This window comes from Gopherus flavomarginatus, chromosome 5 (genome assembly GCF_025201925.1).
Source record: "Gopherus flavomarginatus isolate rGopFla2 chromosome 5, rGopFla2.mat.asm, whole genome shotgun sequence".
NCBI classification, from domain to species: Eukaryota; Metazoa; Chordata; order Testudines; family Testudinidae; genus Gopherus; species Gopherus flavomarginatus.
The window spans coordinates 24,777,777-24,804,403 of record NC_066621.1 but is presented as its reverse complement, the minus strand read 5'-3'; the positions used below and the strand labels follow the sequence as shown (position 1 = coordinate 24,804,403).

At 52.4% G+C, this 26,627-nt stretch overlaps 1 protein-coding gene across 2 annotated transcripts in view; it reads right to left on the bottom strand.

Annotated features, from left to right (window-relative positions):
- Positions 1–26,627, bottom strand: part of CACNA1S (calcium voltage-gated channel subunit alpha1 S) — a 111,464-nt gene that overhangs the window by 65,411 nt on the left and 19,426 nt on the right. For both annotated transcript variants that reach the window (XM_050956069.1, XM_050956070.1), the window contains exons 3-19: positions 19,130–19,269; positions 18,384–18,517; positions 17,152–17,304; positions 16,035–16,240; positions 14,874–14,977; positions 13,516–13,664; positions 11,385–11,466; positions 10,379–10,539; positions 9,666–9,891; positions 8,025–8,232; positions 7,688–7,808; positions 7,129–7,243; positions 6,876–6,969; positions 5,581–5,650; positions 4,564–4,696; positions 4,130–4,259; positions 1,399–1,458 (exon numbers count right to left, since the gene is read on the bottom strand). In XM_050956069.1, the coding sequence (XP_050812026.1) occupies positions 1,399–1,458; positions 4,130–4,259; positions 4,564–4,696; positions 5,581–5,650; positions 6,876–6,969; positions 7,129–7,243; positions 7,688–7,808; positions 8,025–8,232; positions 9,666–9,891; positions 10,379–10,539; positions 11,385–11,466; positions 13,516–13,664; positions 14,874–14,977; positions 16,035–16,240; positions 17,152–17,304; positions 18,384–18,517; positions 19,130–19,269 (2,286 nt within the window). The remainder of the gene's footprint in view (positions 1–1,398; positions 1,459–4,129; positions 4,260–4,563; positions 4,697–5,580; positions 5,651–6,875; positions 6,970–7,128; positions 7,244–7,687; positions 7,809–8,024; positions 8,233–9,665; positions 9,892–10,378; positions 10,540–11,384; positions 11,467–13,515; positions 13,665–14,873; positions 14,978–16,034; positions 16,241–17,151; positions 17,305–18,383; positions 18,518–19,129; positions 19,270–26,627) is intronic.

The following is a 26,627-nucleotide window of genomic DNA, read 5'->3' as shown; positions in this document are numbered from 1 at the left end:
ATGTGAAAGGGGTCACCAGTAAAAATGGTTTGAGAGCCACTGCTCTAAAGCAAAGGTGGCCAACCTGATCCTGAGAAGGAGCCAGAATTTACCAATGTACATTGCCAAAGAGCCACAGTAATATGTCAGCAGCCCCCCATCAGCTACCTGACCCCCGCTCCCAGCACCTCCTGCCCACCGGCAACCCTGCCGATCAGTGCCTCCCCCTCCCTCCCCGCACCTCCTGATCAGCTGTTTCATGGCATGCAGGAGGCTCTAGGGGTGAGGGGGGAGGAGCGAGGGCACGGCAGGCTCAGGGAAGGGCACGGGAAGGAGTGGAGTGGGGACAGGGCCTGTGGCAGAGCCAGGGGTTGAGCAGTGAGGCCCCCCCCCGGCACATTGGAAAGTTGGCGCCTGTAGCTCCAGCCCTGGAGTCGGTGCCAATACAAGGAGCCGCATGTTAACTTCTGAAGAGCCGCATGTGGCTCCGGAGCCACAGGTTGGCCACCCCTGCTCTACAGTTCTGCATTGTTTTGTTTTTGAATGCAATTGTGGAACCAAAAAAATCGACATTTGTAAGTTGCATTTTCACAATAAAGAGCTTGCACTCCAGTACTTGTATGAGGTGAACTGAAAAATACTATTTCTTTTATTTATCATTTTTACAGTGCAAATATCTGTAATAAATAGTCTAAAGTGGGCACTGTACACTTTGTATTCTGTGTTGTAACTGAAATCAATAGATTTGAAAATGTAGGAAAACATCCACAAATATTTAACAAATTTCAAGTGGCATTCTATTGATTAACAGTGTTATTAAAACTGCGATTAATCATGATCTTTTTTATTTAATTGCATGAGTTAACTGCGATTAATCAACAGCCCTAATTTCTACTATTATATTATGATATGTCACAGTAATAGGGCATATTATGGGTGTACATTAATGGCAGTTGCTAGTTCGTACTGATGGAAACATATTATGCACTGTTACTCCTGCCATGTTATGAAATAATGTAAAAATAAAAAAAGAAAGGACATCAAATTCTAAACAACATTTTGAAAATTTCCAAACCTCTTATTCTTTTGTTTTGAAAAATTTTTGCGGGGATTTTTGTCAAAATCAAAACAATTTCATGACAAATTTCCGCTTCGGAGAAACTAACGAAAAACTTTTTGAGGAAAATGTTCTGACCAACTGTACTGAGGAGGCCGCCTAAGTGGTGATAGTAAGTGGCACAGGCTGGCCAGCGAACCCCCAGTGTCTGTCTGTGTGCAGCAGCAGCCTCAATCAAAAATTCCCCATTCACTGCAGCCACTGCTGACACCTGCCTGTGCTCTGCCCCAATCAGCGGCTCCCCCTCGCCGCTGGCATCACCCCATTACACACCGTCTCCAGAAAGATGGGGTGCGACTCACCTTCAGGACTATTTCAACTGTGAACACAGAGGTGAAGCCCATGTCAAAATATCCCAGAACCTGAAGATAAAAATCAGCAGAGGTTTTGATAACTCGGGAGACCAGATGTTATTTGAACGTCCGACACCCGGGAGCTTTGGCAGACAGACGGCACGCTGCCTCGCCGAATGGAAACTGCACACCTGGTGCTAATAATAAATACAACAATAATACATACATGCTTTGCATTGTGACTGCTCCTTTCGCACCAACATCTTTACAACACTAATGAATTAAGCCTCCCCGTCCCACAGCACTTAGGAAAGGATTATCCTTGGCAGAGCACAGCAGACCAAAGGTTAGAGCCCGGGAGCCAGGATTCCTAGCTACTGTTCCCATCTTTGAGAGGGGAGAGTGTTCATAGAAACATAGAAGATTAGGGTTAGAAGAGACCTCAGGAGGTCATCAAGTCCAACCCCCTGCTCAAAGCAGGAACAACCCCAACTAAATCATCCCAGCCAGGGCTTTCTCAAGCCTGATCCTCAAAACCTCTAAGGAAGGAGACTCCACCACCTCCCTAGGTAACCCATTCCAGTGCTTCACCACCCTCCTAGTGAAATAGTTTTTCCTAATATCCAACCTAGATCTCCCCCCCTGCAACTTGAGACCATTGCTTCTTGTTCTGTCATCTGCCATCACTGAGAACAGCCAAGCTCCATCCTCTTTGGAACCCCCCTTCAGGTAGTTGAAGGCTGCTATCAAATCCTACCTTACTCTTCTTTTCTGCAGACTAAATAAGCCCAGTTCCCTCAGCTTCTCCTCCTAAGTCATGTGCCCCAGCCCCCTGATCATTTTCATTGGCCTCCGCTGGACTCTCTCCAATTTGTCCACATCCTTTCTGTAGTGGGGGGCTCAAAACTGGACACAATACTCCAGATGTGGCCTCATCAGTCAGTGTTCTAGTGGTTAATGCTGGCGATTTAGGGTCAGGACTCCTGGGTTCAATTCCTGGCTCTGGGAAAGGACATGGCCTAAGGTGTCAGGATTCCTGGGTTCTTTTCCCAGCTCTGTAAGCATCTAGCTGGGTGACCTTGGGCAAGTAATTTCCCCTCTCTGGGCCTCAGTTTCCCTATGTGTAAAACAAGGTTAGTGACAGTGCTTGGGGTCCTCAGATGAAAGGCTCTGTACATCCAAAGTATTACAATCCAAGACAATTTAAAGGTGGGGAAACTGAGGCACAGGGTGATGTTAAGTGACTTACCAGTGATCACACAGGCAGTTCATGGCAGTGCTAGGGGCAGAGGCCAGGAGTCCTGATTCCAGTTTTTTAGAGCAGTCCCATTTTACCTCAGCTGTGTGCCCCATGCTGCTGAGGTTTCCATGGAAACCTGAGCCAGCAGTCCAGTGATCGAGGGGCCCACCAATGGCTCAGGCCCCTGCAATGGCAGGGATTTGTTTTACTGAGACATACCCAGCTGGTCCTTGTAAGTGATCTGTGCCCCAGAGGAAGGCAAAACCACCCAGCCCCAAGATGCCAGCCGGTGTGACCTGGGGGAAAACTCCTTCCTGACCCCAAATATGGTGATTGGTTGGACCCTGAGCACGTGAGCAAGAACCAGCCAGCTGAGCACCTGAGAGCGCGAATGCTCGGTGTCACCTCTGCACCCTGCCCAGTGGCCCACCTCCAGCCATGGAGTTCTGATGAATAACTCCATCCACACTCGTGGGGTCTCCGAGTGCTTCACAGGGCAATGGACTGCTCTGCGGGCATCCCTACCGTTCCCTGCATGACAGGGGCCGAGCAACTCCCAGCAGGGAATGAATTTGCGATGGGTACTGAGTTGCTGCGGAGAATTCCTTCTTGGGTGCTAGCTGGTGACTCTTGCCCACATGCTCAGGGTTTAGCTGATCGCCATATTTGGGGTAGGGAAGGAATTTTCCTCCAGGGCGGATTGGCAGGTGCCCTGGAGGTTTTTCGCCTTCCCCTGCAGCGTGGGGCACGGGTCGCTTGCTGGTGGTGTCTCTGCAGCTTGAGGTCTTCAAACCATTTTTGAGGATTTCAATAACTCGGTCCTGGGATAGGGGTTGTTATAAAATTGGATGGGTGGGGTTCTGTGGCCTGCCTTGTGCAGGAGGTCAGACTAGATGATCAGATTGGTCCCTTCTGACCTATGAGTCTATAATTTAACCTCACAGGGCAGCTTTATTATCCCTCTGCTACAGACTGGAATGATGAGGCACAGAGAGGAAGTGACGTGCCCAAGGCCACAAAGTAAAGTTAGTGCCAGGGCTGGAATGAGAACCCAGAATCCCCTGCTGTAGCCCTGGAACAGGCTTTCCTTCCAGAGCCAGGAAAAGAACCCAGGACTCCTGATTCCTCATCCCCTGCACTAAACTCTCCTTGGACACAAGCATGCTGAACCATTGTTCTAGAACTACCCAACTCTCCTTGCAGAGCCAAGCACAAAACCCAGGAGTCTGGAGTCAGAATTTCCTCCTCTAACCATGAGATCCCCCTTTTCCCTGCTATAGCCAGGAATAGAACCCAGGGGTTCTGTCTCCAAATCCCCTGATCTAACCACTAGACAGCCCTTCCCTCTAAGAGCCAGGAAGAGAACCCAGCTGTCCTGATTCCCAGGCCGCTATTCCAAACTCTCCTTGGGCACGAGGCAATAGCCTGGCAAGCAGCTCCCCTGAAGCTGCACGTTTCTGGTGGCTCAAACTGCTTTCCCCAACAGCCCAACCTGGGCACCTGGTTCCTGAAGGACTCAGGCCGGATGGGATCCTCAGCTGCCAGGGAGACGCTGCTGAGCAGGATGAAGAGCAGGATGAAGTTGGTGAACCAGGTGGCATTGACAATTCGGTGGCACAGCACTCGGATCCTGGGGAAGGGAGAGAGGGGAGGCAGGCAGTCAAAGCATTGTCAGCTCCAAGGGGCTGAGTGACAGCCCACGTTAGAGCTTGGGGAGTGGTGCAGCTGGAGAGATCCCTGCCTGAGTCTTGGGAGTGGCACCCCTCATTCTGTGTACCTGGCATGCTTCTGCTGTGGGCACAGCTGGCTCCAGAGGCTGTAAATGCCCATTACAGCTAAAGGTGTTACTTTGTAGCTCAGTCGGGAGGTCCCAGGTTCTATCCTCTCTGATCACTGCTGGGTTTCTGACAGATGGGAGGAGAAGCAGCACCTACCTGTTGGTTGGGCTGAAGATGAAGAAGGCGCTGGCTTCGGGCATGGGCACTGCTTTCTCCTTGAGCTGCAGCTCTGCCAGGGGGCGTGGCCGAGGGCTCAGGGGGATTTCGGGCTCATCTTCCTCATCATCACCTGTGGAGCAGCCAGAGGGAGGGAAACTTTGAGTTCGCATGTTGGGGTCATTCACTTAGCAGCAGCCAAAAGAAAAAAAAACTAGCAGAACCTGAAACTTAGAGGTAGGGAAGGTTTACTTGGCCCCTCTCCATCCTGGGAAGCCAATGAGGGATTGTTTCCTTAACCATCCGGAGTTGGGGATGATGAGACCCCCATGGTCCAGCTGCAGGGTGAGTCAGCAGAACAGCTCTGACCCTCCATGCAGGGATCAGGAACCTGACATCTGGCCATGTTTCCTTTTATGCCAGGCAGAGAGAGTGTGGCCACCACAGTTAGATGAAGGGCTGTGGCTCCCCTCGCACCCTGCAGCCGCTGGGTGTACTCACACTCCCGCTGTGGAGCAAGATGCTGCTTGCCATTAGAGACCCATAGGACAAAACCCTGGGGTATCCCCCAAGGTCCTGACTTCAAATCCTCCTGGCCAAACTCAGCTCCCATTGCTCTTAGTGTGTGTGGGGGGGGTCCCCCATCTTATGTCTCCTAGTGCACTCCCTAGCGGGCAGCGGGACTCACCCCTCAGTAAAGCAAGTAACACCCCACAAGCAATGGAAGAGGCATGTGCAGAGACTGGTATCCTCCCCAGAGAGCGCTAGAACTCCCTGATCACGCCCCCACCCTCATACACAGACCAAGTGCTGCAGAGAACAGCACAGAGTTTATTCCAGCTCTGCGTCTGCCGGAAACAAACCATGTGGCTTTTTGCATCATAATAAGCCTCTAGCTGAGCTGCACTCTTGGGACCATAGCCCTCCAATGGGATTTCTCTCTGCAAGCCACCCCAACCCTTTCCCTCGCTCCCTCAGTCTCTCCGGCTGGAGGCAAGGATCAAGCCAGAGCCTTACCTGGGAAGTCAGCAGAAGGGTAGGGGTCTTTGATCTCATTTACGTTTGATTCAAACTCGTCCACTTTTAACTGAGAAGGAGAAAGAGAGGCGACTAGCTGAGCATCCCGGAGTCGCCACCCGTGGCACTGCCAGGGCTCTATGTGCCAGCCTTCTCTAGGCCAGCAGGACAATGCTGCACAGCGAGGGGCAGAGAGAGCTCCCCCCCGATCTCCTATTGGGGCAGGAGCCATCTGTTTGTTCTGTGTTTGTACAGTGCCTGGCACAATGGGGCTCTGACCCACGACGGAGGCTCCTAGGCAGAGGCGGATTAAGGTTCCCTGGGGCCTTGGGCTAGAGCAAGTGGGGGGCCTTCCCCACCCCTTCTGCCTGTGGCCCCACCCACAGACGCACCCCTTTCTGCCCCTTCCCCTGGGGCCCACCCCGTTCCACCCAGGGTCCTCCCCATTCCGCCCCCCTAATGCAGCCCCACAACCCCTTTTGCTCCTTTCTCCACCCCCCAACCCCCCCCACTGTGGCCCCAAGACCAAAGAAGCTCTGTGTGGAACCAGGGTCTGGCTGCTGTGGGGGGAGGAGAGGGAGAGGGGATTCCCCCACCCAGCACTTCTCCCATGGAACAGGGCCAGTACGTGGGGGCTTTCCAGCCCCACCCCCCCGGCGGCCACAGCTCCAGGCTTTCGCTGCCACCAGCAGATTTTTTCTGGGGGGGCCCCGAGTTGTCTAGGGCCCCGGGCCCAGTGACTAATCCACCACTGCTCCTAGGCGCTACCACAAAAGAAATAATTCATAATAAACAACACGAGACAGGGGAGCCAGGATCACTGGCCAGTTGGACAAGGGCCTCTGACGGCCCTACGTGTGTGTCTGTGAACACGTGTGTGGAGAAAGATCTTGAGTGGAAACTCCACCAAGACAGTCCTTTGGTACAGGACCTTTGATTCTGGGCCCGTACCCACTGAGTTCCACTCCCCGTCCCCCCGCACATGTTTCGGGAGGGGGCAGGGAAAGCAGGCTCGCTCGTCAGAGGAATGATCCGGGCCTGGAGGGTGTACAGAATTGACGTCTTGCTACAAGTCTCTGGAGATGCATCTGCTGAAGCTCAGGATTTTGTCCCCAGTCATTCCGTGGGCCCTGGGGAAATCTCCCTCCCTCTCTCCCCCCATGGCCATCCACCTTTCATGCACGACAGGACAAATAATGGGAAGACATTACTGCTCGGTACCGTACTCCTCAACTGCTGGGGAAAGTTCCCCTAGACATTTGGCCAGATGAGCTCAGAGGGGTTGCGGCACTGACCTTGGCAGTGGTAGGGATTCCTTCGGCCTTGGCTTTCTGCTCCAGCTTCTTGGCCAGCAGGAGCTTTTCCTCCTCGGATTTCTCCGGGTAACTTCTGGATGGGGAACCGAAAAGGAGAGGTGGGGAGTGAGGCCACGGCACAGATGGCAATGAATGTTGCTGAGATGATGCCCAAGATCAGCAGTTCACACTGATTTGCAAGCCCTGGGCCCTTGGAGGTTCCTGCTTTTAAGCAGCAGAGAGCAGCACTGACCTGGACATTTTCCTCCGCTTCTTCTCCTCGGCTTTGGCTTTCTGGGCCGACGTCAGGCTCTCGGCCTCAGCCAGATTGTCCACAGCGATGGCCAGGAAGACATTGAGCAGGATATCTGAAAGGGGGTGGGGCTAAGGAGCTTAGGGAGCATGCCTATATGTAAGGAATCAGTCCCTTCCATGGCCAGGGCTTAGCGAGAGTCTGTGTGATGACACTAAGCAATGTACATAGGCAGATGGGGAGAACCCCAGGCTCAGCAACGAGCCCTTTGTGTACCCATGACAGCTGCCTCTTGGCCGTCACCAGCGAACCTCCATTGGTGTCAGTAGTGTGATCCGAAGCCATGAGACCAAGAGCGCTACCCGACTGATATTTTCATCCCTTTTAACCCCCACTCCTGTTTCACCATTTCCCTCACTCCTGGTACTATGATGTGTGAACACACCATACCCAGCTCCATAGCTTTTCCCTGATGTATACTTGAACCTAGGCATGACTGTGGCGGACAAGGCAAGAAAACACCCAGCTGTTACTCCCCAACTGGCTCGAATGAGGATACAGTTCCCACAGACAAAGAGGATGATGAAGTAAATGCAGACCAGCACGCCGGGGAATGAGGGTCCTCCATAAGCCATGATCCCATTGTACATGATTGAATTCCAGTCTTCTCCAGTAAGGATCTGCAAGACAGGGTGAGTGAAAGAACAGGTCAGGTAGAACCATTCCACTGGACCAGAAAGACAGAACCCAGGAGTCCTGACTCCTTGTTCCCTGCTCTAACCACTAAGTCACACTGCCCCCAGAGCCCAAAAAAGAACCCAGGTATCCTGACTCCAGCCCCTCCTCTATGCGTTAGATCAGCAGGATTGATGCCCGCTGCACCCCATGCCCCATACCTGGAAGACACTGATGAGTGCCTGGGGGAAGTTATCGAAGGTGCTGCGCCGCACCTCCATGTCTTCAAAGTCATACTTCCCGCCGAAGAGCTGCATCCCCAGCAGGGAGAAGATGATGATGAAGAGGAAGAGGAGGAGGAGCAGGGAGGCGATGGAGCGGACCGAGTTTAGCAGGGATGCCACCAGGTTGCTCAGAGAGGTCCAGTACCTAGGGTGAGGAGAGACACACAGGCTGCTTACACCAAGGGGCACTGCTGGGGCACAAGCAGAAACGGGGGGCAGGGGGATGAGGGGAATGCCCTGCTCATTCGAGGGGGACACCCCATCATCTCATCTCCGCTTGGCCAAATGTCTCCTGTGTGGTCCTGGGACCAGGTGTTAGACAGAAGATGATAAGAATAATGCCTCGCTCTTCTGTTGTGCTTTTTATCAGTAGATCTCAAAGTACTTCACAAAGGATGCCAAGTTCCTTGTTCCCATCTCACAGGTGGGGAAACTGAGGCACTGGGCAGGGACATAACTTGCCCCAGGTCCCCCAGTAGGCCAGTGGCAGAGCTGGGAGTAGAAGCCAGGTCTCCTGATTCCCATTCAAGTGCACTCTCCACTAGGAAACACATCCTAGTACTCAGTTCCTAGCTTTGCCACAGATGTCTTGTGCGACCATGGGCCTGGCACTTAGCCCCTCCGTGCCTCCGTTCCCCATGTATGAAACAGGAATAAGGATGCTGCCCTGCCGCACAGGGGGCATGAGAAGGAATCCGTTGCTCTGATGTTATGGTGATGAGGGCAGATCTGGGGGGCCAGGTGAACCCCATGCCCAGCTTCTCCCCATTTTCATTATTGCCACCAAATATCCCGACCTAGGCAAGTGAGGTTCATGAATCCTGTGGCATTCTCTGTTGTGTCTCCGGGACCCCTCTGCCAGAGCGGGCTCAGGATCCTGCTCCGGGTAGCTGTGAGAAGCTTCTCTGGGTCCCAAAGGACAGGCTGAGCTGTTGTTTTGTCTCATGGCAGGAGGGCTCAGACCCTGCACTCTCCATGCCCTCCTTCCAGCAGGGCCGCAGGTAACTACTCAGAGTGTGGTTTGCCTCACCACTCACAGGACAGCCTGATCAGCTGGAGGCTGATGGGGTGAGTCAGTGTCAGATTAGAGCCCCGGAGTTCTATGTCCGAGCCCCCCACCTCCCCTCTCTGACCCACTAGACCCCACTCCCCTCCCAGAGCCTGGGAGAGAACCCAGGAGTCCTGACTCCCTGCCCCCTGCTCTGACCCATTAGACCTCACTCCCCTCCCAGAGCCGGGGAGAGAACCCAGGAGTCCTGGCTCCCCGCCCCCTGCTCTAACCACTAGACCCCACCCCCCTCCTGTGGCTGGGGTAAAACCCAGGAGTCCTGACTCCTAGGCCGTTGCTGTAACCTGTAGACCTCACTCCCCTCCCGGAGCTCTAAACAGACACTAGATATCCTGACCCTGGCCACACAGAGGCCAGAGAAATCACCAGTTCCCCTTCTTCAGCCTCTGGCAGCTCATAGTTGTGGTGATGCCTGAGGCCTCAGAAGGGGTAAGGACAGCCCTGCTTTCCAGTGCAAGCCCCCCTGCCTGTACTGCCTGACCCCAGGCCCTGGGGAGAGATGCCCTCACCTGGTTATCTTGAAGATCCTCAGCAGGCGAATGCACCGCAGGACGGAGATGCCCAAGGGCGACATGACGTTGATCTCCACCAGGATAATCTCCAGGATGCCGACGCACACCACGAAGCAGTCGAAGCGGTTGAAGAGAGACATGAAGTACTGGCGCAGGCCCAGCGCGTACATCTTCAGCAGCATCTCGGCCGCAAAGAGCGCCAGCAGCACCCGGTTGGCGCTATCTGCAAGCAGTGAACCCAGCCGGTCAGCGCTCTGGACCCAGGCGGCAGATCCCCCACTGGCCACTAGCGGCTGCTTGTGAGACCACATCCTCCTCCGCCCTCTCACTACGCCCCCTGCTGCCGCCCTCTCCCCCAGCCTATGATCCTGGGGCAGCGCGGCAGGGAGGAAGAGGAGGCTGACTCACACTTACCTGGCCAGCTCCTAGCCCTGAGCAGCGGCAGCAGAATGTTCCCTTCCCCACCCCAGCAAGAGGTGGGTCTGTGCACAGGAGGGAAAGCACAAGACCGAGAGGAAACTACATTTGTATGCAGGCAAGGGGGTACACGTGCACTTTTGCGTGTGTGGGGTGCACAGGCACATGCACGTGTGTGCATTGGTGTGTGGGTGTCTATGTGGGTGTTCACGTCTGGGCAGGCACGTGCGCATGCATGCCCATGGATGCACTGAACCGGCAGCGGCTCCCCAGCCCTGGGCCGCCCTGCTCACCTTGCACACGGGTCAGCCACTCGGGCTGCCAGTGATGCTCGGAAGCGATTGACAGGGTGTTCAGCGAGATGAGCAGGATCACCAGCCAATAGAAAAACTTGGACTTCACCACCTCGCGGCACTTCCTGCGGCACAGGCGGTTCCATCGCCTCCACTGCCGGCTAGAGAGATGGCCCAAGAAGGGTGACTTCGGGGCTCCCTGCCCACGCAGCACCCAGCCCCAGAGGGCAGAGTCATTGCAAAGTGCCCTGCCCACCAGCTCCTAGGGACCCACACAAATGCATAGAGAGGGGTTCTGCAGGCAGGGATACCGCTTTGCCCCTCTATACCACCTTTCCTCCATCCCAAACAATTACCAGGATGGGGTCAAAGTCCTCACTCAATCACCACGCCAAATGGGGATGCATCAGGGTAAAAGAGGAGACGCTGGTGCGTTAATGAACAAATTGTCTCAAAGCCCTGGGGAAGTGTGCTTCATTTATCCCCATTTTACAGATGGTGAAACTAAGGCACTTGCCCAAGGAATAGAACCCAGGTGTCCTGGCTGCTCGCCCAGCATAGTATCCATGAGATGCCTTCCCTTCCGCATGGTGGCCGGTCCTGTGCATGCTCTGGAGAGGACACTGCCTCTTAAAGAGTGCGCTGGCATCACCTGTTCATTGGTCGGAATGACCTTGGATTTCCTGACACCACTCACGCAGCTCCCGGAGCCCTGGGGTGTGCTGGGTGGGAGGAGGGATAGGGGAGAGGAGCTTGATGCATGGTCCCCCAAAGGAAGAGGTGGGATAACACCTGAACTAGCCTTTTTCCAGAGCCGGACATAACACAATCCACCTTTGTGTGGGCTGCAGTGAACATGGTGTATCCCCCCTAACAAAAACACCCACTCTTCCAATAGGGGCTCTTACAACAGGATTGATTCCAAGAGCAGGAGAATCAGGGTCAGGTAAGAGAGAGAGTGAGACAGAGAGTGTGTGTGTGTGTGTGTGTGTGTGTGTATACTCACAAGAAGAGAATCCATTTGTTCATGCCCTCAATTTCATACAGGCTCTCTGTCTCTGAACCCCCTTCCTCTGATGGCAGCATCCCTATGAAAGAGAGAGATCTTCAGTGAGCTGGGGAACCCCTCAAGAGACACATGGGGACATCGGCAATGGATTCCCACAGGGGAGCCTCCCAGAAGCACATCTGGAAGGGGAACTCTAAAGGAATGTCCACACTGCAATCGGAGGTGTGATCGCAGCTTGTGCAGACGCACCCGAGCGAACTTTAATCTCGCTAGCTCCGCGTCATAAACAGATAGCTAAGGGTTAATGTTCTTTTACCTGTAAAGGGTTAACACAGGGAACCAAACACCTGACCAGAGGACCAATCACGAAACAAGACTTTTTCAAATCTGGGTGGAGGGAAGTTTTGAGTGTGAGTCCTTTGTTCTTGGTCTTTTTTTTTTTTTTTTGGCTCTGAGAGTGACCACAGGAATCTCCAGGCTTTCTAATCTTCTGTTTCCAAGTTGTAAGTACAAGGATAGTAAGACAATAGGTTTACATTGTTTTCTTTTGTATTTACATGTGTGTAGTTGCTGGAATGTGTTAAATTGTATTCTTTTGGAATGAGGCTGTTTATTCATTTTTTTTTCCTTTAAGCAATTGACCCTGTATATTGTCACCTTATTACAGAGACTATTTTTAATGTCTTTTTCTTTCTTTTTTATATAAAGCTTTCTTTTTAAGACCTGTTGGAGTTTTTCTTTAGTGGGGACTCCAGGGAATTGAGTCTGCAGCTCACCAGGGAATTGGTGGGAGGAAGAAGTCAGGGGGAAAATCTCTTTGTGTTAGATTTACTAAGCCTGACTTTGCATACCCTCTGGGTAAGGGGGAAGAGAGATTAGATTTCTCGGTACTTGTGTTTCCAGGACTGGAAGCAGGGAATCTCCTAGGGTCGTCAAGGGAGGGGAGCCTGGGAGGAAGTAACCAGGAAACAAGGGGAGGGGGTTATTTCCCTTTGTTGTAAGATTCAAGGCATCTGAATCTGAGGGTCCCCCAGGGAAGGTTTTGGGGAGACCACAGTGAGCTAGGCACTGTATAATTCCTAGCTGGTGGCAGCAATACCAGGTCCAAGCTGGTACCTAAGCTTGGAGCTTTTCATGCTAACACCCATCTTTTGGACGCTAAGGTCCAGATCTGGGAAGAAATGTTATGACGCTCCGATACTGGAGCGGTGAAATCAGTGCATAATTACTCACGGGGCTATTGCGGCTTTACCCGCTCCGGTGACCGAGCTGGCTAGATGAAAGTGATTGCAGTGTAGGTACACCCTGAGAAGCACATCTGCAAAGGACGGGTTCCCATCTAATAACTCCCTAAGAGAGACTAACCTCCCCAAGAGACATGTCTGCGCTCAGTAGAACAAGTTTGGGAAGGAGGGGGGTTTTGGCATCGTAATGTGCGAAGAAACGGAGCGATACTAGACACCACAGGAGTGTAACCGGTGGCAACAGAGAACAGGGGACCAGCGATGGAGTTCAGAATTGTGATCATTACATAGAGCTCCACAGCTGTGTAAAATGCCCCACAGAGTAAACAAAGAGCCAAGGGATTATATCCAAGCAGATAACAGCATCCCAGGGAGGCAATAGGGAAGGGGGTCAATAAATCTGTTCTAGAGCAACTTCCACTTAAGGTTCTCAAAGCCCTTAGCAAACATGCCTAATTTCAGCCCCAAATGGGCAAGTGTTAGTACATCCTGCTACGCTTGGGGAAACTGATGCACGGATTGGTGAAGTGACGTTCCCGAGGTCACCCAGTAACTCAGTGGCAGAGCCAGGAACAGACTGCAGGCTTCCCAAGACCTTGGCCTGTCCTATGCCATAAGACTGTCTTTCCTCTCCAAAAACTCTTCACCTCTGGTGGGTCTGAAGCAGCTTCTAATCCTTGAACCTGGTTAATGTCAAGAGAGGGGCAGCCTCCCTTAATGAGTAAACTAGGAGCAAGTGCACACCTTTCCCCCGCCTCCCCCCACCCACTCATCCCACAGACACCTCCCCTCCCCCCGCTGGAGGATTTAACCATTCTCCAGAAGTGAGAGGGAAGCCAGGCCTGGGCACGTCCTGCCTGGCTTTGCCCAGGGGAGGATGGTACCTTCTCCCCTGGCCCGGTGGCTATCCATGACTTCGGCATGGGTGATCCAGTCCATGTAGCCCTTCAGATCCTCCTCCAGCTGCTGCTTCTCCCGCAGTTTCTGGAACGTGCCCCGTGACTTGGCCTTCTCACGCTCCTTGGTGAACTCCCTGGAACAAATCCAGACGGATGGCATAAGGCCAATGGAGAGGGGGCTCTGCGGGCAGCTTCAATCCAGACCTTGCTCATGGGACACACTCATCAAGTGTGTGCCACGTCCCATTCTAGTGGGTAGGCCCCAGAGAGGATAAGAGCCTACTACTGCTGCCAGCTAGTGGAATTACTCCTTTAACTCAACTGAAGACTGAGAATGGATCAGTCCTGCCTTTTACCTTTGTTATAGAATACAAAATTGGTGGGGGGGAGGGGAGGAGGAGGAATACAGACCTAATAACAGGAAATGCTTCCCTATCCCTCATTTTGTTATCATCCTGGGGAACTCCTTGCCACAGGAAACCACAGAACCAACTACTACAGCTAGATTGTAAAGAGGGCAAGCTAACATTAGGAGCACTAACGGCTGCCCCACTGCTGCTGTTGAGGCACACAGGAGTATCCGATCCTGGAAAGCCTTGAGGAAACCATAACGGAGTGTCAGAGCTAAAGGGAAGCTCACACAGCTGGAGGGTGCAGAGAGATTACAAGCTGTGCCCATTTTCCCATGCTCTCCAGAGTAAAGGTGACCCATCAAGGGGGGGAAACATCGGGCTTGGCCTTTTTTTGCTCCTTTCTGAGGGATAAAGCAGGCCTGGAAAGGACAGGTGGGTTTGTTTTCAGTGGTATTTTACCTGTTTGCTTTAATTCATGTCTTGACCACACTGAAAGACTTGAGGACTAGTAAGATTGTGACACTGCAGGGACCAAGGAAGTGACACCTGGTTAACTGAGAAGGGAAGGGAATTTTACAGGGACTATTTAAAACTGGCGTTGGGGCAGGGACTGTCTTTTTGTTCTGGGCCAGGATGGGGGCTACTAGGTGCTACCACAATACAACCGAATAATTACAATGTGTTCATTGTCTGGTTTTGTTAAGGCTGGGGAGAAAAGCTCTTTATGTTAAGAATTCTGCCATCCTGCCCCTTCAATTAAGGGCTGAGAGCACCCCTGCTCCACATTCCTGAGTCATCCAAAGAGTGCTCCAAGAGAAAAGGGAAGACAAGGCTTGATAGCCTTGGTAGCCAAGGTACCAAGGAAGAAGGGAAGAAGAAAAGAGAAGAAAAAAAGTTAAACCTTCCCTTCAGGCTTTCTGTTCATATCCCCAAACTCAATAAGGGGACAGAGAGAAAGGAGGGCGGCACCGTGCAGCCCACACACCTTACCCGCTGAGCACGCCCAGCACCAGGTTGAGAACGAAGAAAGAGCCCAGCAGAATGAGGCTGACGAAATAGATCCAAGGCCACTCGTTCCCGATGGCGTCGTTCACCTGAGCAGGACAGAGGCAGATGAAGATCCAGGGGGAGAACCAAATCCACCTGGCTCAGGTAAGCCCATTACTGGAGTAGCTGAGCACCTCACAGTCTTTACGCATGGGGAACTGAGACACAGAACGACTAAGAGACTTGCCCGAGGTCACAGTGAAAGTCTGTGGCAGAGCAGGGAATTGACCCGGGTTCTCCCAGGTTTCAGACTTGTCCCTACTCATTGATCAGCCTTCCTCCCAGGAACCCAGTGGTTAGGGCACTGGTTTAAGGCTTTGAAAACCCAGTTCCCTACTCTGCCACAGGCTCCTCACGTGACCTTGGGCAAGTCACTTAGCCTCTGGGCCTCAGCTCCCCATCTGTGCAATGGGGATAATAGCACTGTCCTGCCTGCCTCCCTGGGGGGGCGAGTTAATGATGGTGAAATGCTTTAAGATCTACTGGTGAAAAGCACTGTATAAGAGCTAGATGGTGGTATTAAAAGCCACTAGATACAACATCAGATGCTGGCCCAGCACCCTGTGTCTCAGGCTGCTTCTCCTCCTGAGAACAAAGGATGCCCAGAAGGGCAACACACCAAGTGCTCTCCAGAGGCAGAGGCGGGACTGGAACTCAGCTCTGCAATTCCCAGCCTGTTCCTGAGCCATCACGCCATCCTTCCTCCCCTACCGTTCTCTGTGGTTTGGAGGGCAAGTTTATGGTCACTTTTACCTGAGCTCCAGAACTGTGGAGCCATCCCAGGACTCGCTCCTACTAGGCTCCTGTCTTTTAAGGCAAGGATGGGGTTCATTTGAGAATCTCAGCGGCACTTGGACAGGGACTTTCTTGGGTAGGCAGGGTTCAAACACTCTGCTGCACTGGCGGGTGTCACCTTCTCCCTGGGAGCTCATCGCTCCGTGGATACATCATCCAGTAGCTGCAGAGTCTGTGGAGCTCGCTGCCCCAGAGGGATTCCCACCCTTTGGGAAGCCCAATCCATTTAGTGCCATGTTCTTGTTCAAAGAGTGTGCCAGCGTCTCCTCTCTCACAGCCAGCAGGCTCAGGCCTGAGGCCTGCACCTACCCAATAGAGGACTTCCGTCCATCCCTCCATGGTGATGCACTGGTACACGGTCAGCATGGCAAAGCCAAAATTATCAAAGTGGGTAATGCCATTGTTGGGCCCTGGCCACCCGCTCCTGCACTCAGTGCCGTTCATGGTGCAGTGATGCCCGTGGCCGGTGCTGGCACATGGAGATGGCTTCTCCATTTCCCCTGTGGCAATGACATCTGAGGGTGAAACGAAAGCACAGAAGTCAGGCTGAGCAGAGGAGAAGGACAGTTACCCTCCTGCTGCTGCATGTGCCTCAGACCCTGGCCCCAACCAGAGGAGGGCTCTGGTGCAGTGCAATATACCTCCTAGCCATACCATATAGCCCTATAAGGCCCCCAGCCATGCCATAACCCTCCCAGCCACGCCGTATAGCCTTATAACACCCCAAGCCATGCCATACATCTCCCAGCCATGCCATATAGCCATATAACATCCGCAGCCATGCCATACACCTCCTTGTCAGGCCATATAGCCTTGTAATACCCTCAGACATGCCAAAAAGTCATATAACACCCCCAGATATGCCATACAGTTCCCCACCATGCCATATAGCCTTATAATGCCCCCAACCATACCATACACCTCCCAGCCACACTATATAGCCATATAGTGCCCCCAGATATGCCATATACCTCTCAGCCACGCCATATGGCCTTATAACACCTCAGCCATGCAATACATCTCCCAGCCATGCTATATAGCCATATAACATCCCCAGCCATGACATACATCTCCTTGTCATGCCATATAGCCATATAATGCCGCCAGATATGCCATACAGCTCCCCACCATGCCATACAGCCTTATAATGCCCCCAACCATGCCATACACCTCCCAGTCATGCCATATAGCCATATAATGCCCCCAGATATGCCATACACCTCCCAGCCATGCCATACACCTCTCAGCCACGCCATATAGCCATGCCCTGCTCCTGTGCTGGCAGAGCCAGTGATGACACTCAGGGCTGGTCTTCTTTATGTCACCGATGGATTTACTCCACAGACACACCCCACAGCAGCAATGCCACGTTCCCCTTTCTGCACTCTGCCCCCCAGCTGGTGGGAGGGTCGCCCACGTTCCAGACCTGTCCCGATGTAGTAGCAGGTCTTGTGCATCTTTCCCTTGAACAGCTCCTGCCCGACGATGGCGTAGATGATGATCATGAAGAGGACCAGCAGGGCGATGTGGAGCAGGGGCACCATGGCCTTGATGATGGAGTTCAGGACCACCTGCAGGCCTGCAGCCGAGAGAGAGAAGGGGAACAGGTCACGCTCCCTCCCCTCCTGATTGGCAGCAGGCTACGTCTCTCAGACACACTGAACTGCTTCGCCACCGCAGCACATAGCAGGGAAGAGAGGGAGGGACCTGGGCCCAGCTCTCACCGGTGTCTTAACCACTAGGCCATTCTTCCTCCCCAGCATGTGTCCTTACATGTCCCAGGAGGGGGTGTGTGCGAGAAGGAAAGCCCTGGTGACTGAAATCTCTCAATCTTATTACAAGTAGCAGAAGCTCCAGGCCCCCTCACACTGCACCAGAAGGATCAGGGAAGGCTGAGTCCCCGCAGTTCATCTCCTTGGGAGATGGTCTCAGGAAGGGGGCATCTGGCTCCTAGAGACTGGGGTGACCTCCACCAGCTCCTTTCACAACAGGCTATGGTGGGACTGGGGCATGCTGGGTCCTGGTGGGTTATGTCTCCGCGAGGGGCACTAGCATGGGGACTGTCTAGATGAGGGGTGGCCAACCTGTGCTCTGGAGCCACATGCGGCTCTTCAGAAGTTAACATGCAGCTCCTTGTATAGGCATCGACTCTGGGGCTGGAGCTACAGGTGCCAACTTTCCAATCTGCCGGGGAGTGCTCAGTGCTCAACCCCTGGCTCTGCCACAGGCCCTGCCCCCACTCAACCCTTTCCTGCCCCCTCCTCTGAGCCTGCCATGTCCTTGCTCCTCCTCTCCCCCTCAGAGCCTCCTGCATGCCACAAAACAGCTGATCAGGAGGTGCGGGGAGGGAGGGAGGGGGAAGTGCTGATTGGTGAGGCTGTCGGAGGGTGGGAGGCGCTGGGAGCGGGGTGAGGGGAGCTGATTGGGAGCTGCTGACATATTACTGTGGCTCTTTGGCAATGTACATTGGTCAATTCTGGCTCCTTCTCAGGCTCAAGTTGGCCACCCCCAATCTAGACTTTGCTGATCAGCTGGCACTCCGCTGAGACCCAGCTGGGGGCTGGCCACAGACCCGTGCGAAGGGGAAGCCTACTGCAGCTGCCGTGACCCTAGCCTCCCGCCAGCGAGCCACCTGCCATCCGGGCAGCTTTCACCCACTTGGCACTCCCGACACCAGGCGCAGGGGTCTCAGCACGCGGAAGGCTCGCAGGGCTTTGACGTCAAAGCCGCCCTTCCCCGTCAGCGGTGCGCCCTGCATCACATTGATCTGCTCCACAACCACCGTGACCAGCCTGCCAGAGTGGGTGAGGAAGGGAGTGGGACAGGGAAGAGAGAGGAAAGGGGAGGAGGGGGGCGAGAGAAGGAACATGGAGGGGGAGGGAAAGGGGTGAAGGAGACAGTAAAAAAAAAAAAAATCCAAGCAAGGAAAGTCAATCTCACCCTGTACAGGCCGGGCCAGGGAAGTTCCCACCACGGCCCCTGCCAGCACAGCTAAACCATAACCTCATCTCAGACCGAGCCCAAACGGTTCGGTACGGCTTTTTTCCCATTTTTCGGCATGGCCAGTGAATCGAAAGATCAGTTATTCTCCCAGCTCTGATTTAAAGCCAGTCCGCGTGCAGAACCTGTAGGTCTCGAAGGAGGACGTAAAGTGGAGGGGGCATGCTGCGAGCTCAGGGGAGTCGTCTCAGGCAGAGGAGTGCCGTGTGGGAAAAGGCAAGTGAGCCTCCTTCAAGGGGAGTCACTAGAAACGCTCCCACCGGCTTCAGTGGGCTTCAACTCCAACTCCAGATGTCGGGCCTGGTCATGCTGTCCCTACTGTGGTCTCACAACCCGCCCCAAGAACAAACAGGACATTTTCTAAGAAACCTTCTGCCCACCCTGCCAAACCAGCCCTCCTTTACCCCAAAGAGACAATGGCAAAGTCCAGCACGTTCCAGCCATTTCGGAGGTAGGCGTCCGTGTGAAGTAGAAACCCATAGGCGATGATCTTGAGTGTGGCTTCAATGGTAAAGATGATCAGGAAGACGTACTCTATCTTCTCCTATGAGCGATGAAGGGCAGAAGGGAACCAGTAGTGAGGTGGGTAACAGACCAGCGATACTTAGTGAGGGGAAACGACACCACAACCCTGGGACTCCTCCACCCCCCAGCAATCATGCAGCAAAGTGCAGCTTGTTTTTTGCAGTATTGCCAATGCTTGTGATTTTATAGTGAGTGATGGGATTTCACAGGGGTCTGGAGCCTGTCTGGCACTGATGCAAGAAGCTGGAGCCCCCTTGCAAAGTTTGGTCATACTGGAAGCTGGCAGATCCAGCACTGGCTCCGTTCCCTCCTCCCAACCTGTGAGAAACATGGACAGGGCAGGACCTCTGCTCTTTGCTCCTCCAGCACCTGGCCTGGGAAGGGACAGAAGGAGCCATCCCTAACTACCCAGCCTGCAAAAGGGAGATGAGAGGGGACCCCACTACATCCCCCCAAGGCCTGGGAAAGGGGCGTAAGGAAACCTAAAAGGAGCAGAGGTGATGCTCCAGGAGCTGGACTGAGGGGTTGGGGACCGATGGGGGGGACTGAACTGATAGGGGGATGGTGAGGCTGCGAAAGAGAAGACTATTTAAACTAAAAAATTATTTATTTTTAGTTATTTGGACAATTATTAATTAAAAACCAAATTATTCATTGTAATTACTGGATCATGTACATATGTATGTAGTTATCAAAATTAGACAACAACGGAAGATGGTTTAAAATATTTTTGAAATGCTTTGAATGTGACTGAATTGATTTTTAAAAAAAAAAATCATATTTAGGGATTATGAATGTAATTACTGCACTGAGCTAAGGAAAGCTCTCAAAGGGGTTTGATGTTGTAAAGAGCTTCTTGTGTGCAGGGGCGGCTCCAGGCCCCAGCACGCCAAGCGCGTGCTTAGGATGGCATGCTGCGGGGGGTGCTCTGCCGGTCACTGGGAGAGCGGCAGACAGGGTGCCTTCGGCAGCACGCCTGCGGAGGGTCCGCTGGTGGACCAGAGCCGCGGGACCAGCGGACCCTCTGCAGGCACGCCTGTGGGAGGTCCACCGGAGCCGCGGGACCGGCGAGTGGCAGAGTGCCCCCCGCGGCATGACGCCGTGCTTGGGGCGGCGAAATGTCTAGAGCCGCCCCTGCTTGTGTGTCAAGATCTTTACAGCTCACCTCATTATTCAAAAATCATTGGAAAACGTGCTGCAGAGAGAATGCTTTGTGTTTCTCCACTGTTCATTGCTCATTTGCCATGTTACAGGCCTTGTACAGTCTATTTTTAAGTGTGTGTGAATTAGGTTTTTCTATCATATTGTAACTTTGTTACATGACAGAGCTCTCCACTGAGTACTTAGGTTATACCTGTGTACAAGAACTTCCCATACATCCTCCCCTTTTTCCAACCAGCATGGATGCCTTCCCTCTATGGCAGTGGTTCCCAAACTGGGGTTCGTGAACTCCTGGGGGTTCGCGAAATGTTACAGGGGGTTCTCGGGAAAAAATTCCCTAATGGTAGACAGAGCTGTCCCTAGGGACCCCAGGGCTGGCAGCCCGGAGCCCCTGGACTTCCAAGAGCTAAGCAGTTCAAAGCAAGCATATCGATAAACTTCAAGATTCCTTATAAGAAATGCAAAGGGAGGTAGATAGTTTTTGCTGCTTTTTAAATTAAATAGGCAGCTAGTGTTGTTCTTAAAATTATTATGAAGAACAAGTTTAAGCTTTGTTGTAACGAGCGCTGATTGCCTGGACTGCTCAAGACCTGAATGCTTGTGTAGGAGGAACTCTGAGTTGGCTTCTTAAATCCCTTCATGCTGTTTCAGTCTGATACTCCTTGATGAAACCTACGAGCCTTGTATTATAACAGGTTTATTCAAAGTGATACAAGCGACGAAAGTGAGATCTTGGAAGAGTGTTGCCATTTTCATAATGTAATAAAAATACTGTCATGGTAAATAATAATTAATAATACATAGTGTGTAATCAGCATGTCTTAAAAACCAATTTTATATTTCCAAGATCACTGCTTTTCTAATTTATACTCAGGTAAAGGAGAAAATCCCTGGAAATATTCATTTTTAGGAGGGGGTTTGTGAGATGACATTTTAGTGAAAGGGGTTCATAGGTTGTTAAAGTTGGGGAACCACTGCTCTATGGCAGCTCTCCATTTTGGAATGGATACTTCTGAGGGGCTATCCATCCTCATAAGGAGATACCATTACCAGAAGCACGACTATTATATTGAAATGAATCTCTTGCTACTGAAGACTAGCCCAAACACAACATCTTCTACATCTTCTCCTTTCGAATTCTCCTGAAGTATGCCTGCCTACTTGCAGCCTCCATTCAAGCGGCCAGGTGTTCAGTAAAGGTTGACTTTTCAACCAGACATTATTACACACACACACACACACACACACACACACACACACACACACGAATGAGTTCGGAAGGCAAAAGACACATTGAAAAACAGAGTATGATGATTTTTTTAAAAAAAATCTCACTGATTGTGGGGCCAATCACACGATTTTAGAGGATGTGAGTCGGTCCTGTTTTGAGCAGGGGGTTGGACTAGATGACCTCCTGAGGTCTCCTCCAACCCTGATCTTCTATGATTCTTGATCACTTTTAGATTCATAGATTCATAGATTGGAGGGCTGGAAGGGACCTTGAGAGGTCATCGTGTCCAGGCCCCTGCCCTCATGGGAGGACCAAATACTGTCTAGACCATCCCTGATAGACATTTATCTAACCTACTCTTAATTATCTCCAGACATGGAGATTCTACGACCTCCCTAGGCAGTTTATTCCAGGGTTTAACCACCCTGACAGTTAGGAACTTTTTCCTAACGTCCAACCTAAACCTCCCTTGCTGCAGTTTAAGCCCATTGCTTCTTGTTCTATCCTTAGAGGCTAAGATGAACAAGTTTTCTCCCTCCTCCCTCTTGAGGTTGGCAATACTGCTATTGGGTGAAAATCCCTAATTCACATATCCCCTGTGGTTAAGAGGGAAAATAGAGCAAACCAGTTTAAAACTCTTTGAGAGAAGCCCCCTACTCTCTCACTAAGCATCCTTAGCCTCCCAGTAACTGTGTACCCAACTTGCATTTCTCCCACAACCAACTCCCATGTCACCTCCACACCTGCTGCTCCTGCTCATGCGCAGCCTCTTACTCCTTGGGGGAATTCTGCACCGCCACGCAATGCAGAATTTTGCATAATTTCCTGTTGCCCTGCAGAATTTCTGACTGCCACTAGGGGCCACTGGACTCTGCAGAGCGGAGCACTTTGATCCTCATTCTCCCAGGGACGGGGAGGGCCTTGCAGACCCAGCCAGCTCTGGCAAAGGATGGGGAAGGGCAGGGCTGCACCACTTCATGTCCCCCAGTGGGACAGTAAAGAAGGTGGAGGGAGTAAAGGCTCTGGGGTTGCTGATATCTGTGCCAGGGGCTGCCCTGCAACTGGGCTCTGGGGAAGGGGTGTTGGTCTTTGGGCTGGGGGTGCCCTGCGTGTGGGCTCTGCAGGGAGGGGGTGCTGGTGTCTGGGCCAGGGGGTGAAGCGTGGCCTGGCTCTGGGGGGATGCGAGTTGTGACAAAGTGGGAAATTTCTTGGGTTTTTCCATGTGTTCCAATGGTTTGCATGTGGAGGGAGTGAGACTCAGTGTCCCCGGGTGTTACTGGTTTAACGAGGTGAGGGGAGAGGGAGTTTGTTGTTACAGAGGATCGGAGAGGGAACTTGGGACCCCGGCCGATGGCCTGGAGGATGGAGACTCCAGCGACTGGTGACCCGGAGATGCAGCTCAGGAGTCACAGCTGATTCTGTCCAGCGGGAGGACAATGGGCTACAAAGAGAGGATCACAATGACCTGACCAGCCAGTTCCAGCCACAGGAGGGCTGAGAGGAGAGGAGGCCCAGGCCACCCTGTTTACAACCTTGTTTACCTGGAGAGAAGACAATGAACAGAGGCGGGGATTGGGGCTGGGTATATCAGATGCCCAGCTGGGAAGCAGTGGGGCTCTGGGCTGGAGAGGGGGACCAGGCAGAGCCCACCTGGATGCAGGGAGACTGGGATGTGATGGGCCGAGGAAGGCCAGGCCTGAGGCCTGAGAGATTCCTGGGCTGTGTTCAACGCTCAATAAACTCTCCTGTTCTACGCTGGCTGAGAGTTGCTTCCGTCTAGGGATCAGGGTGGCATCATCCCCTTCGGGGGTGGAGGCCCTGGGGGTCCAGAGCGAGGGGACTCCCCGAGGGGGCCCACGGCGAGAGACAGGTGTGCTAAGGCTCAGAGAGATGCGGCTCCAGGAGGTGGAGGGGCCTGACCCCAAGAGAGAGTGGACCCCCAAGAAGGGCTGTCGCACTGAAAGGGGCACCCCCCCACGGATCGCATGGGGCCATGAGTGGGCACGATCTGTGAATCCATGACAGGAGTGCAGGTGTCTTAGCTCTGGGGGGCCCCACCCAATTCCCTCCAGCACCCCTCAACTGGAACTGGGTCATTGTAGGGGTTTCTTTAACTCTCTGCTCCTGGGGGAACCTTTTTTGCTGTTGTCTGTATTGTTGACATACTTCTTAACAGGTATTTTGAAATAAATTACCAAAATAATTGAAACTGACGTGATTATATTGTGTCATTTTGACAAATAAAATATGCAGAATTTTTAAAATTTTGGCACAGAATTTTTAAATTTTTGGTGCAGAATCCCCCCAGAAGTAGCCTCTGTCTCCCTCCTGAGCCTGGCCCCCTCTGATCCATTCCACCGTGATTTTATCCCTCTTTATTAAGTATAGTTGAATATGATTTCTGAGTCCCACACCCCCACTCTAGCCAGTCCCCTAAGCTGGGTCCTCATCCCCACTGCAGCCAGTCCCCCCAGCTGCCCTCAGCCCCACTGAGGCTAATTCTCCCATCTGGACCCCTCACCTCCACTCTGGCCAGGCCCCCCAGCAGAGCCCCTTTCCCCCACTTCAGCCAGTTCCCCATCAGTGGGGCCCCTCACTCCCATCGAAACCCAAACTGAACCCTGGTTTTGCCCATGGCTATGCTTGATGGGTTCGAGCTAGGGTGACCAGATGTCCTGATTTTATAGGGACATTCCCAATTTTGGGGGCTTATCTTATATAGGTACTTATTACCCCCGATTTTTCATACTTGCTATCTGGTCACCCTAATCCCAGCTCCCTTTGTGTTGTGAGCTCCTCTTGCCACTCGTGGCAGGAAACTGAGGTTTGGCAAACCAGGGGAAGGGGAGAGAACCCCTAAACTCCATTTGGGCAGAGAGGGTGCTGCCCCCCTCCTCTCCTGCCTTCATCCAGAGGCTTCGCTGTTTGGCGCATCGGTTGACTCAGCGCAGCTGCCTGCGGCCATCAAGGCCCAGAAGAGTCGCTGCGTTTTGCACTGGACACAGCAGTGCCTGCCGCCTGTCCATCACCCCAGCTGACGCTAATCACTGCCTGTTGCTTCCAGGTCAGGATTTAAATACTTTAGAAGCAGCCAGATATTGGGGGTGAGGGAGCATTTATATTTATGTTTTTACATTCACACCCCACAATAAGGGGCAGGGAGATTCCTCACTTTCTGTTTGCTCTGGGGGCTGCTGAAATCCTGACCCCACCTGGAATTACACCCTGAATGCTCTTCGGGGCCAGACTCTAAGACAGGTGCCCATCTCCTGCTGCCATCAATAGGGGTGCATGCCAGGTTTGGCCCACACATATCTTCCTAAGTATTCATTTGACTGGTAGATCAGAAAATGCCAGAACTGAAAGAGTGAATTCACCCTAACAGAAGATGGGACCCAGGATTGAAATCTCCTGCCTCTAGGTGCTGTGCAAGAAATCAGGCCAAAGCCCATGTTGGTCCCTTTTCACCTCCACACAGACAGCGAACATGCCAGGTATCACTGTATAGCTAGCAGCCCCATTCCATATTGTGACCTGAGAACCTGGTAGTGCCAACCAACAAGGAGGTACAGAGGGGTACAGGTGTACCCTGAGGCCAGTATGCACTTTCTCATTCACCCAAGAATGTCATGAGACGTCTCCTCTGAAAGCTGGTGTCACATTGGTTATTGATATCATTGTGAGATATATGTACTGATCCTATGTAAGGCGTTACAATTATAGAATCATAGAATATCAGGGTTGGAAGGTGTGACGCAGTAGGGAGCTGGGTCGATTGACCTGGGAATGTCTTTTAGTTTTACTGGGACTGTTTGCATGGGAGATGGGAGAGCAGGGGATGACTTTAGGTGAGGGTCGGTACCTGAGCCTGTAACCTGAGCCAGGAAGGGGGGTGGGGCTAGTCGACACCTTTGCCTGGGAAACTGGACAAAGAGAGAGGGGAAGAAGGAAGCAGAGAGAGCCTGCTGGAGGGGTTTTTGGTTTCAGTTTTGGGCTGGCTGGAAAGAGGCAGGGAACCCCAAGTCTGAGGTCTAAAATCCTTGCCCCCCAGAGGGACCTGGCTGAAGGGTCCTGGTTGTACCTACAAGCCCTGCTTGGGACCATGTTCCTTCATCTAATAAACCTTCTGTTTTACTGGCTGGCTGCGAGTCATGGTGAATCGCAGGAAGTGGGGGGTGCAACACCCTGACTCCCCCACACTCCGTGACAGAAGGGACATCAGGAGGTCATCTAGTCCAATCTCCTGCTCAAAGCAGGACCAAAGTATATATACTGAAAACATGGTCTTATAGAATAGATTAAGGTATGGTGGAAATCTATGAAGTCTGGGCTACAAACTTAAAACTGCCTTCACCAAACAAGGGCACTCCACTAGAGAAACAGATCACATCAAGGAACAACCCCACACTGGAACCCATATGATCGGACATCATCGAACAGTTACAATCTATATTTGATGAGGACCACTGTCATAAACAGATGGTTAAGGGTTAATGTCTCTTTTACCTGTAAAGGGTTAACAAGCTCAGTAAACCTGGCTAACACCAGATCAGAGGACCAATAGGGGGACAAGATACTTTCAAATCTTGGTGGAGGGAAGTCTTTGTTTGTGCTTTTTGTTTTGTTCGTTGTTCGCTCTTGGGACTAAGAGGGACCAGACGTACATCCAGGCTCTCCAAATCTTTCTGAATCAGTCTTTCATGTGTCAAAATTGTAAGTAATAGCCAGGCAAGGCGGAGTAGTCTTATGTTTGTTTTCTCAACTTGTGAATGTTTCTTTTTGCTGGAAGGATTTTTACCTCTGCTGTAGCTTTGAATCTAAGTCGGGGGTGGGGAAGGGGGACAGGGGGTGTGCCAGACACTAGTGTTACCAGATCTAAGCTAGTAATTAAACTTAGAAGTGTTCATGCAGGTCCCCACATCTGTACCCTAAAGTTCAAAGTGGGGAAAGAAATCTTGACACCCACATCCTGAAAGAGCTTTCCT